General features: G+C 40.7%; 2 protein-coding genes across 3 annotated transcripts; one reads left to right on the forward strand and one right to left on the reverse strand.

Moving 5' to 3' along the window:
• The first annotated feature begins 375 nt into the window (after positions 1–375).
• Positions 376–11,840, forward strand: mmp14a (matrix metallopeptidase 14a (membrane-inserted)). Its single transcript, XM_035520055.2, has 10 exons — positions 376–943; positions 6,934–7,082; positions 7,221–7,343; positions 7,571–7,878; positions 8,045–8,206; positions 8,676–8,815; positions 9,183–9,315; positions 9,405–9,555; positions 9,711–9,826; positions 10,116–11,840. The coding sequence occupies exons 1-10, from the start codon at positions 845–847 to the stop codon at positions 10,433–10,435; spliced, it is 1,701 nt and encodes a 566-aa protein (XP_035375948.1). The 5' UTR covers positions 376–844; the 3' UTR covers positions 10,436–11,840.
• Positions 11,841–15,877: 4,037 nt separating this feature from the next.
• mrpl52 (mitochondrial ribosomal protein L52) lies at positions 15,878–18,712 on the reverse strand. Of its 2 annotated transcripts, none has more exons than XM_027011506.3 (5): positions 18,590–18,712; positions 18,234–18,303; positions 17,883–17,950; positions 17,352–17,416; positions 15,878–16,459 (listed from the first exon to the last, which is right to left on the reverse strand). In XM_027011506.3, the coding sequence occupies exons 1-5, from the start codon at positions 18,621–18,623 to the stop codon at positions 16,313–16,315; spliced, it is 384 nt and encodes a 127-aa protein (XP_026867307.2). In that variant the 5' UTR covers positions 18,624–18,712; the 3' UTR covers positions 15,878–16,312. The 2 variants fall into 2 exon arrangements, with proteins under 2 accessions (XP_026867307.2, XP_026867309.2); XM_027011508.3 differs by having other exon boundaries at positions 18,599–18,647.
• Between the last annotated feature and the right edge of the window lie 261 nt (positions 18,713–18,973).

Genomic DNA, 18,973 nt, shown 5'->3' on the forward strand with positions numbered 1-18,973 from the left:
GCATTGAGCTGCAATGTCGTTTTTAGGGTACAATCTGTTTCTAATAAAATTTCCATTGTAGACAATCACTCCATCTTAACATTTTCAAATGTGTAATCATTAAAATGTAGACTATACTTTTAAGTAATGAACCAAATGGCAAAAAGGTTTTCCCGAGGGAGTATACGATAACTTGTTATAACTTATTAGTTATAACATATAACCTTTAAACTGAGTAAACAGTGAAAAAAATATGATGTTTTGGGGGAGCTCTGAGAAACGCCAGACCAAATATTGCTTCTAAAATCCCAGTGTGTTCATTGATGCTTTCTACAGGGAATCATATGCGTAATGTTTGTCCGGGGGGAGGGAGAAACGTTGACTTCTTTCTTGCGTGCTGCACTGTTCTGAAGGATACCACAGGAGACTTAACGCGCAACCACGTCTGCAACTTCTCAAACACGATAAAGACAGTGGAGTGATCGGAGACAAAGACATACGTTCAGACAAGATGAGACACGATAACCTATAGAATAGTACTTTAATGATGTTTAGGACGTTTTCCCGCATTTACATAGTACTTTTCTAAAAGACTTTTTACATACCCGAAAGCATTCACTTGTGGTGACTTTTTAATATAAGCCTACATAGGATATTTTATTTACAGAATCGGATATTGTTCATATTCGCTAGGACACTCAAGAACAGTTTTCAGGATTTTTTTCCCCCACGTTTTGGAATGAATTTTACTTAGGGAAGCGTACCAAACGAAAGTCGGACTGTAAACGTTGTTTTAGGCCAGGGCACCACGTTTTTCCGTGTTTAGGTTTTTGAGGGCTGACTTGGCCGTATCGCACTTTTAGGAATGTTCATGAACATTGACTCGTTCCGTCGGCTACTGCTGCTGGCACTGGCTAGTGCCCTCGCCGCTCCGAGTGGATGCGGGAAAGAAATCAGACCAGAGGTTAGTTCTCACTCGCATACAAGACCAACACACTTCAATAGTTATTTCGTGCGTGTGAGTATCTGTTTGTATCGACAGTACAATTAGAGATACAGGTAGATAGATATTACAGGCGAGTTATTTGGGGGGTGTTTTATATTCACATGATTCATGATTCTCTAAATATTTGGTAGAAATAATGCAATTCACTTTTAGTCCACGTCAGATCATCACTGTGTTTAAATAAACGGCAAGGCATATCTCATACTTAATATTCAGTCATATATTCTCAATATATGTCCGTATTGGGCAGTCTTTGGGTTTATTTAGGTTTGATTCAGGTTTAGCCCAAGAATTCATAGTTCATGTAAGTTCATGTAAGTAACACATATGTAACACATAACAAAATAAATATTTCTGAACATTTCTCCGAATCATTCTGGTATATAGATTGGCAAAAATACTCACTATTAATGTCAACATGTGCCCTCTTTCAAATTGTATTACCTTTGTACACTTGGATAAATTTAAATGGCCATTTTCAAAGTTTGAGTTTGGGCCTGGAGTAAATTATGCATACTGTAGGGGATTACCTCTAAAATCCTTTTAGTCCAGAACTGGTCTGTGCCAAAGAATCCATGCCTGAGAGTAATAAACCGTCTCAAGTTGATCTCATCTCTGTGGGTTACACACAACCTGTGATCAACCCACTAATGTCTGCAAAAGAGATGACTGGCTGGTAGATGGTAGGCTGGTACAGCAGTTTGAATCATAGATAAAAAGAAAGAAAGAATGTTCTTGCACATTTAATTAAGGTTTGGAGCATGCCCGAGCATTAAGGTACGTCTAATGAGTTCCCACAGGTGAGAAATCCTTTAGGAGGACACCAAGTTTATGACTTCCTCTTCATCATGCTCCTCCTCTTTCCATCCTTTACATTTCTAAACTACTGCGAGACACAGTCAAGGCTGGGCTAACGGCGGAGAATTCAGCCTCTCTGGCACAGACGAGTCATATGAGAGTCATGTGGTTGAATTGAAAAAGGTCACATCCAAGGTCAAATCCCAGATGGCAAACGACATGCGCACTCTCCCTCTCCGGACTCAAAATCTGTACAGGTTGAAAGGAACATATGCTAAACAAGTGTTAGTACAGATTTTTCTAATAATTCTGTTTACCACGAGTATTTATTAGGAAACAATTTGCTTGGAGTACACTTGGAGTATACTTCGTATATCAATGAGTAATTTGCTTTCTATTTCACATGCTAAACTGTGTAAATGGTTCTAGCTTATGCAACAGCCCTAAGGAAGTAGCCTAAGTAGTATCCCTAAGGAAGTGCCCTATGCGATGTGTCTTCCCTGATTGGCACGATGCTTTTAGGTCTAGATTTGTTTTGTTTTTTTAAACAAAAATCTGCATTTGTTTATTCCCTTTCCCTCTCTAGCTCCCTCTACTGATTGGTGTAGAGGTACCCTTTAAACCCTTATAGCAATCCGAAGGTGCAACAATGTAAAGTAGTTGTTGTTACAGGTGTTGTGTAAAATTTATAAGGAAAGAAAGCCATAAGCCTAATGGAAAACAGCTGGATGGTTCTCTTTCTTTTTCTCTCTGTCTCTGTCTTTTTTTCTTTTCCCCACAGCTTGCAGCCCACAGAAAGATGATGTATTTATCCCAAGTAGTATTACAGATGTTGTAAGAGTAACTGACTGCTCACCAGAATCCATCATGCTCCTAGAATCCATCATGCACTGCAGAAGCGTGTGCATGTGCAGTAGAATGCAGAAGCACAGGCTAGTGTGCATGGACCCCCCTCTCCCTAATAGGCTGGAAGGATAAGTCGGTAAAGTAGTGCCAGTCAAATGTGGGCCTCAAGTGTGTGCAAAGCATGCATCTCATTCATTATTTATACAAACATACTGCACCCTAACCGAACCTCAGCAGTTAGACAGGGTTAAACGCCACTGGATTTGTTCTTGTTGGTCTTCAGGTGAGTGTGATGCTAAATAGCTCAGTGATCTTAGGCGCCACGCGCTGAGACTGTGTGAGACCGAGACTCAGGCACCGATGACCACAATTCCCTGTTTTTTCCGTTGGCACAAATCTGATTGGAACATCTGAGTCAGTCTGTCTTGCTCCCATTCAAACTCAGGGAACTGCTCTCCCTGCTTCCCTCTTCTCTCCCATTCTTTCTTTACCTTCTGCTTTATCTTCCAGTGTTTCTCACCTTTGTTCTTCTTATCTGCATCTGTTTGTGCTCTCTCCCCATCTCTCTCTCTCCCTCTCTGTATCTCTCTATATGTTGGTGTTCCTAAAGTAAGACATGCTTTGAAAACCCACACAAACTGTTTCAGGCTGGAAACTCTTATGGCAGTCAGAGGAACCGCTGTCAGTTTGCTCTGTTAAACACAAAGCTGTTGCATGCTGGCTCACATTTTGTCATGCGGTCAGAAGGGACAATTCCAAAATGTTGCAACACTGCAGAGATGCAAATTGATCTTCTCAAAAACAGTTCTTGGAACATGTATGACTCTTTATTCCCTGTAAAATACTTATTCATTTGGGGAACAACAGCAGAAGATAAATATTCTCAGCAGTGGTAAACTTTAACTGTCAAAGGCAGTGTGTCTAATTTGAACACGTTAAATCTAAATTCGCAAATACCAGAAGTGCTGATATAATTTTCCGCCTACATAGCTACATATGTTTACCATCTCAGCACATCTGTAGGTGAGGTCATTGCATATGGTTACATTTAGTGTCAGAGGTAGCTTTTACTGTAATTTTACCCTTTCAATTAGAACCAGCCCTGCTCTTTTTCAATTAATTCATTGGGATAAATATTAACTGAAAAAAGGGACTTTCAAAGGGTTAATCCAAGCTGTTACTCTGCATATTAAATATTTTTCACTGGGTCATTTGGATGTGAAAGACAATATCTCTGTTTGTGCTCTTACACTGATCTGAGTGCAGTACCTAAAAGCCACGCCAAGCATGAGCAGTACATAAAGGCTTCCCAGACTGCCTGAGGTCCAGGAGACTTAATAAAGGCTACCTGTCTGTGCACGGTAGTAGCAGACACAGTGCTCACACAGTGATTCCCTCTTCCCCAGCCTGAGGAGCAGAGGAGGGATTCTAAATAGAACCTTTGACGCTCAATGCTGGGAGTTCCAGAGGCCTGGAGCATGCTGGGATATGTGGCAGGAGTAAGAAGAGGGGGCTTCAGTGAGCCAGAAAGGGTTGCTCTGATGTAGAGTACGATAGTGGGATAGAACAGAAAGAGAGAGAGGGAACAATTGATGAAGAAAGAGAGAGAGACTGAGACAGAGGAAAAATGAAAGGTTGCAAGAGAGTGCAAAAGAGAAAGGGAAAAGTAGAGAGAGAGAAAAGGAAAGAAAGACAGAGAGACCAAGGAATGGCTTAAGATAGGAGAAAGAGGGATGCTTTCTACCCCTCTGTGCCACGGTGTTTCCAAGCACAGGGAGAATGACCACAGTGCCATTTCAACACACACACACACACACACACACACACACACACACACACACACACACACAGAGCAGTCAGAGAGAGGGAGCAAGAAACGGAGGGAGGGAGAGAGGCAGAGAGAGAGAGTTTCTCTCCCTCTCTTTCTTTCTCTCTAAGTCAACTGTCCAGATTTCTGATGCAATGTAGCACAGGTCCCTGTATTCACATGTGCAGTACTGTGCACAAAGCATTTACATTTATGGAATTTGGCACTCTTATCCAGAGTGACTTACAAAAGTGCTTTGTCATTTACTCATAGAATACCTCGTAGCCAGTACAGTAGGTTAGATTCCAATATTCCAATTAACTAGAATGCTGTTGAAATACAAGGATTAATGCTGATGTCTAGAAGTGCAAAATATATAAGCTCTAGCTCAGACAACAATCAGTGCAATAAACAATACCCTACAGTATTCCCTACAGCATTCTTCTGTCAGAAAGCCATTTCTAGCCTATCACAGTAAACATCCTCCAGAACAGGACTTTGTTTATCAGGAGTTTTGGTTTGGCATAGAAATGCCATTGATGGTTGAAGTTTATAATGTGATTGAGAGTGATTGTATAGTTCTTCCGTGGTTGATGTATTATAATCAGTAATCATTGAGCTCATGGAGGTCTTACACTCCTGGAAGTTTGCAATCAGCTGGTGCTCCACCAGCTGTCCTCTATATCTCACTCTGTTCAGCGGCAGAGAGTGGTAATGTTTGTCGGAGACCCCCTACTCTCATGTATAGTAAATATCTCTAATCCATCTTCTCCCATAAATGTCTCTATTCCATGCAAAGACTGAAGCGCTGGAGTTGTTTTCAGTAAGTAATACAGCCTAAGGCAGAAAAAGAAAGAGAAATCAGTCTCGGCTGACACGCCGATGGTATCTGCACGTCCCGAGTGAACTCTCACGAGCTTTCGTCCCTTTTGAAAATGGCAGCGATGGCGAGAAAAGCTACAGAGGCCGGGAGATGGAGAAAGGGATAGAGAGAAAGAGTAGTTGTAAGGTCTAGGGTCTGAACGATTATTGAAGAATCCTTTGTAATTTCTCTAACTGAGCTTGTGGTCAGAATGGAGCCAGAGGCTGTCTGAACCATAAACTAAAGCCTATGCACACACACACACACACACACACACACACACACACACACACACACACACACACACACATACACACACACAGACACACAGTATTACCTCAGATTCACACATCCGTTTGCCTCCTAATGGAAATTCTATTACCAGGCATTATGCTTCGGAGGTGGAAATGAAGCCATTTGCCAAAAAACTACAAAGTTTTGGGGGTTTTTTTCTTTTCTTTCAAATTTCTTGACTCTGATATAGTCCAGGAATAGACTAATGGTGTTGTTTTGTCCCAGGGCTGTGGGTTTGGGTCTCTGGAGTTTTAGCTGAATCAGGTCCTGTGGTAACTCAGTATATTTAGGCTGTAGCGTTTCTCTGTAGACTCTTGATGTTGAACAGGCGTGCATTTGGTAATGTTTCTCTGTTACTTTTGGTGAAACATTCTGCTAAACGTGTTTTAGGTTGGTGAAAAGAGCACAATGCTGAAAGGGACCACAATCAGTAGTAAAGTCCGATTAGAGCACTTCCTTAGATTTAATGGTCGTAGGCGTGATGGCAAAAGTGTGGGAGACAAACAGAAAGAGTGAGTGAGTAATGGAATGGGATGTTAGAATCAGGGTGTATTTGAGTTTTATTTAACTTTTCTCAGTTGATGATACATTTTCTCAATGATGATACATTCCCACACAAATAGAGGAAGTTTATGGGGATGTGATACTTTGAAGTCAAGTTGTAATTTTAGTAAGTGTCTTAAGTGTTTTATTCTGTTTGTTTTCTCTTTTCTCTTCTTTTCTCTCTGTGTCTTGAAGGTTTATTTTTGTAAGATGGCACTTGCTAACACATACTTTTCAAGGCACCCAGTCAGCCTGGCGTTACTCTGAGCTCTCACACACCTTTGAGTTCACTAAAAGCCTGAACTCAAGGCCACACACATAGGCTTGTGCCTGTGCACGCAAACACACACATACACACACTTAGGTTCATCCAGGGTCTTAAGGAGACACACACCTAGTATTACTTACCATTACCAATTTCTTATTCTATTTTTTATGGTATTTTATTCCAGCTTGTGTTTTTATTTAGCCGTCTTCTTTATTTTACTCATTTACAAAGCTTTTGAGAGCTTTACAAATGGGAAGTTGACTTGATTCAATTCACAATCATCAGCACACATGTTATTTCTGGCTGTTTTTTGCCCTTTTATTTTAGACATTATATTAGGCTGATATGTTGCTGTAATCAAATGAGTTGCATAGAAACCACAGAGGGAAAAACGCAGGTTGTGAGTTAATTATACTTGATGACTATGATTAAATGAGGTCATATGTATGTTTCTTCCTCTGCCTTTGTCTGTCTGACTCTCAATCTCACCCCACTCTCTTTCTCTCTTTCTCACACTCTCGCTCTCTCAGGTGTGGCTGCAGCATTATGGATACCTTCCTCCCGGAGATGTGCGGGCACAGGCAATCCGGTCACCTAAATCCATCGCCACTGCTGTCTCTGACATGCAAAAGTTCTATGGTCTCACTGTCACCGGAACCATGGACCCGGACACACTCAGGTGAGTGTGCCCATATGCGCTGATCCAGCCAATCACACAACAGGTTGCTGGTGCATAATACAGGAAGCAAATAAGCTAGCATCCTGGTTACTGACCGATGATGACTGAGGTGTACAAATGTGTGGGTTCTGTTGCCAGGGCGATGCAAAGGCCACGCTGTGGGGTTCCAGATAAGTTTGGAACAGAACTGAAGAGCAACCTGAGGAGGAAACGCTATGCCACCCAGGGCCTGAAATGGGGCAAGAATGAGATCACCTTCAGGTGAGTGTCATAGTCACCAAAAACATTCAGGAAACACCTATGTGAAACCGATCAGTAGTAGATGCTGACACTGTTGTCACTTAAATATTATATTTTAATAATGATTTTTAAAATAATACATTTTGACATGCAGTTGAAAGTGATTATGTTCTTTATTATTCCCAAATGCACCTAATGCGAAAAAACTAATATATTTATCTGAGTGCTCTGGGGTTCTTGTTTCTCAGTATCCAGAACTACTCTGCTAAAGTGGGTGAGCATGCCACGTATCGGGCGATCCGGAAGGCTTTTAAGGTCTGGGAGTCGGTGACACCACTGACATTCCGTGAGATCCCTTACAGCCAGATCAGAGACAAGCCTGAGAAGTTCGCTGACATCATGCTCTTCTTCGCTGATGGTTTCCATGGTGACAGCACACCTTTTGATGGTGTGGGAGGCTTCTTGGCTCATGCGTACTTCCCCGGCGAAGGGATAGGGGGCGATACGCACTTTGATGCGGCTGAGCCATGGACGACCGGCAACGTTGACCAAGGAGGTAAAACATGAAAGAAGATGAGAAGCAGACTAGAGCGTTAGAACTGTATCAGACTTTTGTCTTTTCTTGTGCTGAACTGTATTGGACTTTTTTTGTCTTTTCCTGTCTGTCTTTCTCACTTTCTTTTCCCGTATTCCTCAATCTCTCCATCCCCTGTCCCGCCCAGGCAATGACGTGTTCCTGGTGACAGTGCATGAGCTGGGCCATGCACTGGGTTTGGAGCACTCTAGCGACCCATCAGCCATCATGGCACCTTTCTACCAGTGGATGGACACAGAGAACTTTGTGCTGCCCAATGACGACAGACAAGGAATCCAGCAGATTTATGGTTGGTCTGCGTCACTTAAGCTCCCTGCATTGTCACCTTCAGTTAAAACTGCTCTGTTTGGAATGCTACAGATCCATAGTCTGCTACAGCCAGGTAGAAAATGCCACTGGCTCATGCTTGATTACTGCTTCCACTGAATTTCTAACGAGAAGTGTAACTTCATGAATGCTTAAAACTTGCACAGGAGGTCAGCATGTCCCAAATCTGCCAGCTTTATATTTCATGTACATCTTAAAAGGTCCTTCTGGAAAGATTTCAGATAAATGTAATTAATTATTGTACATGAATTAAAGCATTCTCTGACAGCAAAACGAATACTAGTATGTTTGTCTGAAAACAGTGTCTCAAATATACACTGCACATGTTCATTTAACACACGCCATTTTGCTCTGCAGCTAATTAAATTGGGTAAAAGAAAAAAGAAATATAATTTTAAAATTGCAAAAATCAAATCTGTCTCCACCTGTAGGTCCTGGGTCAGGAGATGTGCCCAGACCTCCTGCCCCTCAACCCACACGGAAGCCGGCCGGACCCTCCTTCGGGCCTGACATCTGTGAGGGACACTTCGACACCATCGCTGTCCTTCGAGGCGAGATGTTTGTCTTTAAGGTAAAGAGAGAATCAGCACTTTTCCACAGTTTGCTAAATGTCCAACAGTCACACTACGAAACTGATAGCTGTGTAGTATCAGTAGTGTACTACTGTATAGCTGTGTAGCTGATTTACTAGAGCAGTGAGACATGCTAACTAACTAGAGATAGACAGTAAGATGGTCTGCTTTACTAGCAGACTGGCTGTTTTAATGACAGGTATAATGGCTAAAAGACTGGCTGATGTACCACCACCTGAGGGGATGAAATGCATGTCATCCAGACTTGTACAGTATCATGGACATAGTGTACCAGCAATACACTTTGCGCATGTGTATACATATGCAATACATTCTGAAATAGCTGCACGACCTCTCCCCTCACAGGAGAAGTGGTTCTGGCGGATGCATGATGGGAAGAAGAATAACCCCATGCCCATCGGACACTTCTGGAAGGGTCTGCCCCCCTCCATCAACGCTGCCTATGAGCGTGCTGATGGGAAGTTTGTTTTCTTTAAAGGTACGTCTTTGGTTCTGCTCATGCTGGATTCAATTCCATAGGTCATTGTTATATTGAGGGACTCATCCTCTCCCTCACACCCACTGCAGGTGACAAGTACTGGGTGTTTAGTGAGGCCATTATGGAACAGGGATACCCCAAAACCTTCAAGGAGTTGGGCACCGGCCTTCCCAGAGATAAGCTGGACTCTGCACTCTACTATACCCCAAATGGAAACACCTACTACTTCAGAGGAAACAAGTGAGTGTTATATCTGGAGAGAGAAATGGTTCTGACAACACTGCCCATGAGACATTGTGTTATTCGTCCATTGTGTTGGTTCCTCTTTTGTCATCTCCACTTTCCTTTGGTCTGCTCACCACATCCTCCATCATCTGCTCCCATTCTGTTTGCAGATATTACCGCTTCAATGAGAATACACGTTCTGTTGATGCAGGCTACCCCAAACCTATCAGTATGTGGCAAGGAGTGCCCGATGGTGTCAAAGGATCCATTATGAGCGACGATGGAGGTACTAGAGTAAATGAGTGTGTGTGTGGTCTTCTGTTGTATAGCCTTGGAGGTGTATAGGCAGGATATGACTAAGATTAGGTCATGGTAGCATAGTGTTTTGATTTGGGAAGTATGTTCTGATTCAGCACACTACTTCCTACCACGTGGCGTGTGGTATGTGCTTTGTGAAGGTCAGATAAATTCCTTCTGAGAGGTGCTACTCTGCTGCTGATGATTATGGTGGTATACAGTATTTATGTCCATATGTCATGCATGTCTTAGAATGTCTCTCTTCAACTGCTCTTTAGCCTACACCTACTTCTACAAAACCAACAAATACTGGAAGTTCAACAACCAGCAACTGAAAGTGGAGTCCGGCTACCCCAAGTCTGTCCTGACCGACTGGATGGGCTGTGAGTCTACAGTGGAGCATACTGAAGAGGAAGTGATCATCATCGAGGTGGATGAGTCACCGAGTGGTATTCCCAAGCTGGCAGTGGCTATTGTGATCCCCATCCTCCTATTGGCTTGCGTGCTCATCACTCTGGGAGCTCTCCTGTTCTTCCGTCGTTACGGAACCCCGCGGCGTCTTCTTTACTGCCACCGCTCCCTGCTGGACAAAGTCTAGAGACGGAGGGGTGAGGAGAGGGAGGGACAGAAGCGTTATTGGGACGACGACTATAAGGACTTGCGTTTGCGGTTGATTACAGAACCACATGGAGACAAAGAGGAGGAGGATGCAGTGAGCGAGGGATGAAGAAGTGAAGCAACTGAAAAAGGGAACAGTGCATTTTGTATTGTTATTCGTATGCCTCTGTTGGTATAAACAGACTCATAAAGGAGAGAGAGACACAGAGAAGAAGAGGGAGCCAGCCATTGAAAAACCTTATTTTTAGCCCCTCTAAAGCACTTTTATATTGTTTCATCTCTCCCTCTTCCTCTCTTTAAATCTCTCTCCCAAATCAAATGACTCCAGCCACAGTGCTGTGTGAATGAGTGCTTTTGTTTTGTTTTGCTTTCTTAAATTTTCATTTTATCTTTGGTTTTAGCTCATAAAGGTTTGTGCTAAATTTTCCCATGCTTGTTTCCAGGGAAACCTTGTTTCCTAGCCTTTCCTTCAACAGTGCCTCACACGTCTCAGGTGACACAGTGCCTGCGTTTGGGAGGATGACCAAGATGGTCTGTTTTCCCCTGTTGTCCATAGACATGCATGAACGTGAGCTACAATGTTTGACTCCTGTGAATGTTGCCTTTAAGAAACACAGATTGGTATTTTCAATAGTAGGGACTGCTATATTAGAAAGGGTAGAAGTGAAAGGTCAGAGTTCAGGGAGGGAGTGTGGTTCAGCTCTAGAGATGAGGCCAGTCTGTATTTACACCTAGAGAGCAGAGCTGTCTTGCAGGTACAAAGCCAGATATTAATGTTATTAAGTGTTTGTTACCATTTACTATTGTTATTAATGTTAATTAATGATTGATGTTGTTGTTATAACTATGATTATTATTATTATTGTTCTCCATATGTCCTTTTTAACTTGTTTGTCATTTTAAGTCCTGCTGGACAGAGGCAGAATGTGACTGGTATCAAAATGAACCAGTTTTTTAATGTTAGAAACATCAGGTTCTTGCATCAGATCTCACAACAGATTGGTGTAATTGATTCAGAAACATAGAAACACCATTCAAGCATTGGCACGCTGGCAGGCCAAAAGTCCCTTTCAAACAGTAATGTTTACTTGCTTTCAGACAAAACTGTAATTGGATTGGGTTTGTTGTATTCACATGGTTCGTTCTTGGAAACCTTCCTTCTTCCGTCTTGTTCTCATGGGTGAAGCAAACATGTCTGAAATGGATTAAACCTGTTTCTAGAAAAAATAAAATGGTGCTATGTATTTCTTGAATACACACACATCCTCATCAAAGTGTAATTAGTCTTAACAATGATAATGATAATGATATTTATAATGATATAAAGTGATTCTTGGTTGTTTAGAACTTTTTGTATTTTGGGAATAAACTATATAATAAAAGTATTTTGTGAAAATATTATTTACTATTGCAATTCCTCATGTAATTTTCATTGAAACTTCTCCCTTTACTAACATCTAGCTGCAACTTCAGTATTCATGGTTTTAAAGCATAAGTAAAAATGCTGATTTTGCCTGAATGGTTGTGTGTGTGTGTGTGTGTCTGGGTATTCCATGTTGTTTTCACATGTTCCAGTGCAAAACAATGAGACAAAACAGGCTGTGACATGTCAGGAATGGGGAGTGTTTGATGGATCATACTGTGTGCATGTATGCGTCTGTGTGAGGCATGTAACTACTCTGAACGGTCCTTTGAAAAAAAGAGTGAAAAAGAATGCATAGTAGGCTCTCCTGCCCCCAATATTGTTTAAACTGCTTTTCCAAAGTGCTCTGCCATTTCCTTTTTGGCTACTCTTCCACTTCTCTTGTGCTTTCTCTCTCTCTCTCTCTCTCTCTCTCTCTCTCTCTTTATTTCTCTCTCTCTCTCTTTATTTCTCTCTCTCTGTCTTGCTCTTATTTCTCCCCTTTCTGCAGAATTGTTCTCTGTTATGAGGCTTTTAACTGAAACCATTCCTTCCCTCACCACAAACATCTATCTGTTTATGTTTCTCCTTCCTGCTCTCCCTTAAGAATATTTCTCTCTCTCCCTCTTTCCCCCTCTCTTTCTCTCTCCCTCTCTGACAGTCTGTTCACTTTATGCCGTCTCTGTCTGTGCGTCTCTGTTTACTGACGAGGGTATAATATGCATGAGACAATCATCACACTGCCACACTGAAGTTTAAAATCACTAATGACTATCAAAGGATGCTCAGTTTTAGAAAAAAATAAACATCTTTCAACATTTTATTGGCTTATGTTGCACATTTAGATACTTCACATCAACAAAGTCTCATCTTCTCTCCAATCTGCTCCTAGAACAGGAAGGGATGAGTACGTCTCATCCTCTCCACTCTGCTCCTAGAACAGATGGTGCCAGTGTGGCAAAGCTCCGGCTTTGTTTGATTCCTGTCTGGAGGGGTAGCCCAAGAAGCACACACACACAAACATACACGACTGCAGACATATCCTCACAGCTGGACAGCAGAATGAGGCCTAGACAGCTAGACAATTGAGATTATGTGTGTATGTGTTTGATCAACCTAGACAGCTCATAACATGCTTTGGGATTCTCTCTAAAATCTTAGAACCATGTGAGTGTGCGAGTGAGTGTAATAGAGTGGAGGCTGAAGTCACAGCCTGGACCCTTGTAATGTGTGACATAACAGTCATATGCTGAGAAGCCAGCTCTTAACTGGGGAATGCTGACTTTCTCTGGGTTTCGATGTTTTTTAATACAATCACTTCACCTCCATCAGGCTTTGTCACTAGTGGTGATTTTGGACGGTCATTTTGTGTACTGAATGTGTTGTTTGTATTGTTTTTTTGTTGTTTTAGTATTAGTCAGCAGTGAACGGCACTTGAAAAGAGACCCTTCACTCCTCATCATTCGCAGTCAGTCCACAATAAGAGTTTCACATATGGGTGTGGAACTTCAACACTGAGTGTATGACCCAGTAACCTGTGATGATTGGCACACAGACATACACATGCACAACACACACATACAGGCAGACACACACACAGCAGGATGTACTTTGCTGAATCAGAAACTCCAGCCCAAACCAAAACACCACAGCACCAGTGACCATAGCCTAGTCACATCCTCCGCATAGTCCTCCAGACCCAGGGTGTCACAAACCACATCAGAGACGTAGTGATTTCTGTGTGTGTGTGTGTGTGTGTTTGTCTCTCTCTCTCTCTCTCTCTCTCACACACACACACACACACACACACACACACTCTATGTTCTTCCCCAGCCGTTTTCTTTTCTCTCATTTCCTGTCCTTGCCTTTTTGCATATGTGTGTTAATAGACTGCCCTCTTACACCCCAGCCTCCTCTCCCCTCTGCACAATAAGCAACATCTGGCTCTCGTTCGGAGCTTGACCAAAACAACATGAAGAGAGGGGCCAAAAGAAAGGGGGATGGGAGAGAGGACTAGAGAACAAGAAGGAAAAAAAAGGTTGCAAAAAAGGTTGCAGTTCAGGAAACAGGAAGAGGAAAAAGACCAGCTCCTCATTCCCATGATGGTGTTTTTGTGTCTGGATCACAAAAATCTTGTGATATTTAAAAGTAATTCAGAAACTGCACGCTTAGCGGACATAATTACAGCACAAAGGGTTAAATAAGTTGTCAATTCAGCTTTTTTTTTGATATTGAAGACATTTGAGCAGGTGAGCAAACACATGTTGTGGGCATGTGTGTGGAGAAAGGTCTGCTGAGAGTTAAGTAGGTGTCAATGGGTGTAGAAGTGTCCAGTTGTATGCGTCAGCTTCACTGTCCAAAGGTAAATAGTCCCATAGTGCTGACCCAAAGTACTGGAGCTTGATTCCATGTCCAGTAAAACAGATTATAGAAAAAACACCGAGAAGGAATTCCATGATTCAGCAACTAGAGCCATAATTATGGAGAGAGGCTGCTGAAATCAGCAGGAGGACATAGAAGTGTGTGTGTGTGTGTGTGTGTGCAGCATTTTGTGTGAGACACAAAAAGAGAAATAGACCAGAAAAGCACAGACAATGATAAATCGTATAAGTGAGTAACTTACTCACAGTGCTCTGTTCAGCAATCAGAGCTCTCCAGACGTAAAGCCCAGTGACCACTGAAAAAGCCAATATTGCTCCATCCACGAAGGAGGTTCTTTCAGGAAAGTATTTCTAATAACAAGGTCTTTTTGTATTTGAAAATAGAAGGTATCACATTACAAGATTTGGGAGTCCTTGAGTAAAGGCTCTTGGAACATAGTTGAGTTTGGCTCTGCAGATGATTCAAATCTTGCCACCATAGCAACATCTTAATTATTTTCTCAGACAAGAGTCAGTATGACAGACACTCAGATTACTGCTTTACTTCAAGAGAACATATAAGCACAAAATTCAGAAACAGGCTACAAATCATTTGTTACAAAACACTAACTCTCAAACAGCAAAATAAACTACAACATCCTGGCAATATTTTACACAAAACCAACATGACTTCTTTTAACTGTCCTGATTCATTTAAAAAACACAAAAAACAACAAACAAACAAACAAAAAACCTTATTTCAAACATTCACAATTGTATTATTCACAAAATGTATTATTATTAGGGCCACAATTTAAACAAAGTGCTCTCATATGAGCTAAATAAGAGTGATGGGTACTCTTTTACTAGTGTGCTCTAACCTCCGAATGTGATTGGTCAGAACTAAATCTGTTCGTTTCCTTTAATAGGTCATAGCACCTCAGTGACAGCGTTGGTTTGACAAGTGCCTTAAATCCAAATTTTCCGTCTGAAACCTCCTGGTCTTAAACTTGTGAAGTTGCTTGTGAGGTTTGTGGATAACACTACTGGAGTATATATTGTCTATTCCAAATTCAAATCTAAAATATGTATTTTATAACAAATCCCACTTTTTTTTCAAATTTGTAAAATGGCCTATTTAGTGCAGTAGACTCAGTGGTAATTCATCTGTGTATACCATGTAAATGAAATACTGTGATCCCTCTTATGTAGCTAAAAATCAGAGGCAAGAGTTCCTCAAGAAAGTGTCACAAGATGTGGCTTGAGCAGAAGCAGGTCTTTCTCCCCGCAACTGGAACCTCTCCGCTTCTGTCCAAGGCAGGAAAGTAAAATGGCGGCTGTGTGGGATTTAGCTCCTGAATGGTGAAACACTGCAGCCTACTGGATACCTCATCACTCCGCTCCCCTCTGCAGCTCATTCCACCTTGTAATCCATAATGCACTACAGTGTCGAGCTTGAAGTTTAATAAAAAACGACTGAAATGCGTTTGGAATGTTGCGTCTGTGTGTTTTTAGCTGTGAAACACCGACATTTAATCGCCACTCAGAGGCATGTTCCATTAACAGCAGCAAAAAAACAGGTCAGAGTGGAATGTAACCAAGTGTTGTAACCTCAAATTAATTATAAAAAAATCTCGCAAAAAATGATGGGAGACTCACAGGCGTAAACGCTGGTTTATTATTCATATCAAAGTTTTTTTTAAACATTGAAACACTAGCATCGTAAAAGAGCCTTCTAAGGGGAGGTGAAGGTTTAGACTCCATCATTAACACCCAGCGGAGACACAAATGATTCTCATTCTCACAACAATGAACCCTCTGCCATTAGAGTACTGCTTAGTAGTCAGTTGGGAGTAAATTTTTAAATGTGGCAACTTGGGGATATTTGTTTCTCAAAAACACAACTCTCGCACAGCTATCATCAAAAAATTCATTAAAACACATGACTAACTGTAATATGTTTCTGAAAGCATTGATGCGTTTGATCATTTGCTTTGTGACAGTTCAGTTGGTCATTAGCATTATGTGGCATCTGACAACAGACACGTAGGTAAATAGGAATAAAACCGTACAACTTTCCTTTTTAAAGCGTCTTTTATTCTTTTTTCTGTATTAACAGATTTCCTTTAGGTTTAAGCATAGAAGATTTTAACTGTTCTTTTGCTCTTTCTTTGACCTTCTTTTTCATCATCCATGTGTCTATTCCCTGGTCCACCTCTGCACTCAGATACACCGCTCTCCGCTATTGGGTCACACACACAAAAAATTTATATTATATATATACACACACACACACACACACACACACACACATACAATATATATACATACATACACACACACACACACGATCCAGAATATTGGTATTTGGTAATACCAAGAATACCGTTTCATTATGAATGAGCCCACACAGATCAGATGGATTATGTGCATTGTAAATAGCAAATAAGGGCATTTACTCCCTATTTTTCAAGTTCACAAGGCATAAGCAAATGGAATGAACATGAGGCATGAACAATTGTGTGATTACATTAAACACAGGTATCAAATAAGTGATTATATTAAACATAGGCAGGTATCTATGAGTCAGCTTAGCTATATGTAAACATTACATATATTGTCATCATTTTTAGCACTCAGTTAAAACTAACATCAATTTCTACTACCATGATACTGAGTATGCTTGTTATCTCTTCAGCATAGCAAAATGCTATGGCAAAAAAGTGCTATTAAGCCATAGCTCATATGATTTTTTTTTGTGTGTGTGTGTGTGTGAGAAGGTTGCATTTAGCATACAACTGTAACAATGTCACAATAACAAAGCATATAGAATAAATTAATGGCATTTCCGAAAAGAAATTAGAAAAGGTAAACTATACACTGAGAAGCATCCATCACAATTTCCATAAATCATGGCAGCCTATGACTTCAGCTTTAGGCTGAACTACCTGCTAGTCATATACACCCTGAGCTAATTTTGTATAATTACAAAAATCTAGCTATGATTAGATATATTCATGCAAGTGACCAACTATTTGTTTATTTATTATTATTTTGTATTTATATTTCATTCTAAGGACATGTCTCTAACATTTGGGAAAAAAACTGCCTTCAAAGACACTCATGAAACTTACCGCAAAGACCTCCCTCTGTTTCCTCCTTCGGACTTGTCCTTTTAACAGGGGTGCAGGTCTGCCATCTGTACAGCCACACAACCCAACCAATTAAGTGTTGAGTTGCAGTTTCAGTTTTTCTGTAATTATTTAACTTTTGTAAAGGAAAAAAGCAGCCAGTGGCAGCAGTTACACTCTCCATTCCCTTGCATGTCAGAGAATGAAACATTTTATACAGAGTTGGAGAAAACTGAAGTCTGTGTAACAGCTGCAAAAGGTGGACAATCAATCACAATTGAATCTTATAAATGTTAGATAAATGGATCAAAGGATTTCTCCAACTGCTGTTTGTGTTCGTGCTCAGATACCCTTAAATAACCATTTATGTGATCTGCTAGGAGTATTGATGTAGTTTTGCAATATGAAGATGCAGAGACCAAAACTATTACTATAACAATTAATACATATAAAATCTAACATTAAATATACAGTAAATCCAAACTTTATGGGTATGAACTGCAAAGCTGTGCAAAAACGTGTCAAATCTCTCACCTGCATAGGACCAGTCAGGTAGATCAGTCATTGGACCGTATTCTGATCCAGTCCACGATAATCCGTTCCTAAGGATCCAAATCAGGCGAAGTTATGCACTGCAACCAAATATTAAGTTGGTACTACATGCTTAAAACTTTGCCATTTTTTTTCTTAATCACAAATGACACACAGGCAAAGATGTTCTTGTCTTTGTACGTGGATAATTTTACCATAAACTGCAAAATAAAAATATTACATTAAATGTAATTAAATTAATTACATTAAATTAAATTAAATTAAATGTAATTTCACTTAAAATCAGTCAACGTGAGAGGTAGTTAGCCAACTAATGTACTAAAGATTACGTACTCCAGTCTCCACTTCTTCCCGGCACATGTCGCATGCGTAGATGTAAACGACCGCACGCAGTGTCTTAACGCTTAAGCAGAAGAGCAAAATGTATTTAAAGGTTACAAAAAGTAGAATCAGTTGCCTGAAAATAAATTTAGCGACGCACTAAACCAGTGTCCAAGTCAACTGCTAGCTCGCTAGCTAAGATACAAGCTAGATACTTTTAAAATACCACCAGTTGGAACATGATGAACAGCAAAAAAAAATTAGAGATTAGGTTCGCCAATTGCAAAAAACATCCGAGTATAAGGAATATGTACGAGCTATCCTAAAGGCCGTGTAACTAGTTGTATTTTCAATAATATGTCTCTCACCTGACGTACCGAGCATCTTCAAGGACGCTGCCATTTTGAATAATAAAACTAGCTACGGCATCCGTGAAAGACTAAATGAGAAGGTACGCGACAAACTCTGGTTTCGGAGTGAATACTCCCTTTCACATCAGTCATATACAATTCACCTTCAGGGAATTTCTAGCTGATTACACTTTATTTCTAAATTGTGACACGTTGCAATACGATAACACAATATGTGTCTGATCCCGTTAAGTGCCGAAAGCAGAATTTACATAGTGTGTTGCACTGATCTGTATTTACAAAAAAAACTTTTTTTTTTCTTTATTGGAGATTAGTGTTCTGTCTAAATCAGTATCAGATAGAATTAGAATTAATATGGTTGGCATACAAATTGCAATGCAA

This window comes from Electrophorus electricus, chromosome 13 (assembly GCF_041902795.1).
Source record: "Electrophorus electricus isolate QZ-2024a chromosome 13, ASM4190279v1, whole genome shotgun sequence".
Classification (NCBI taxonomy): Eukaryota; Metazoa; Chordata; class Actinopteri; order Gymnotiformes; family Gymnotidae; genus Electrophorus; species Electrophorus electricus.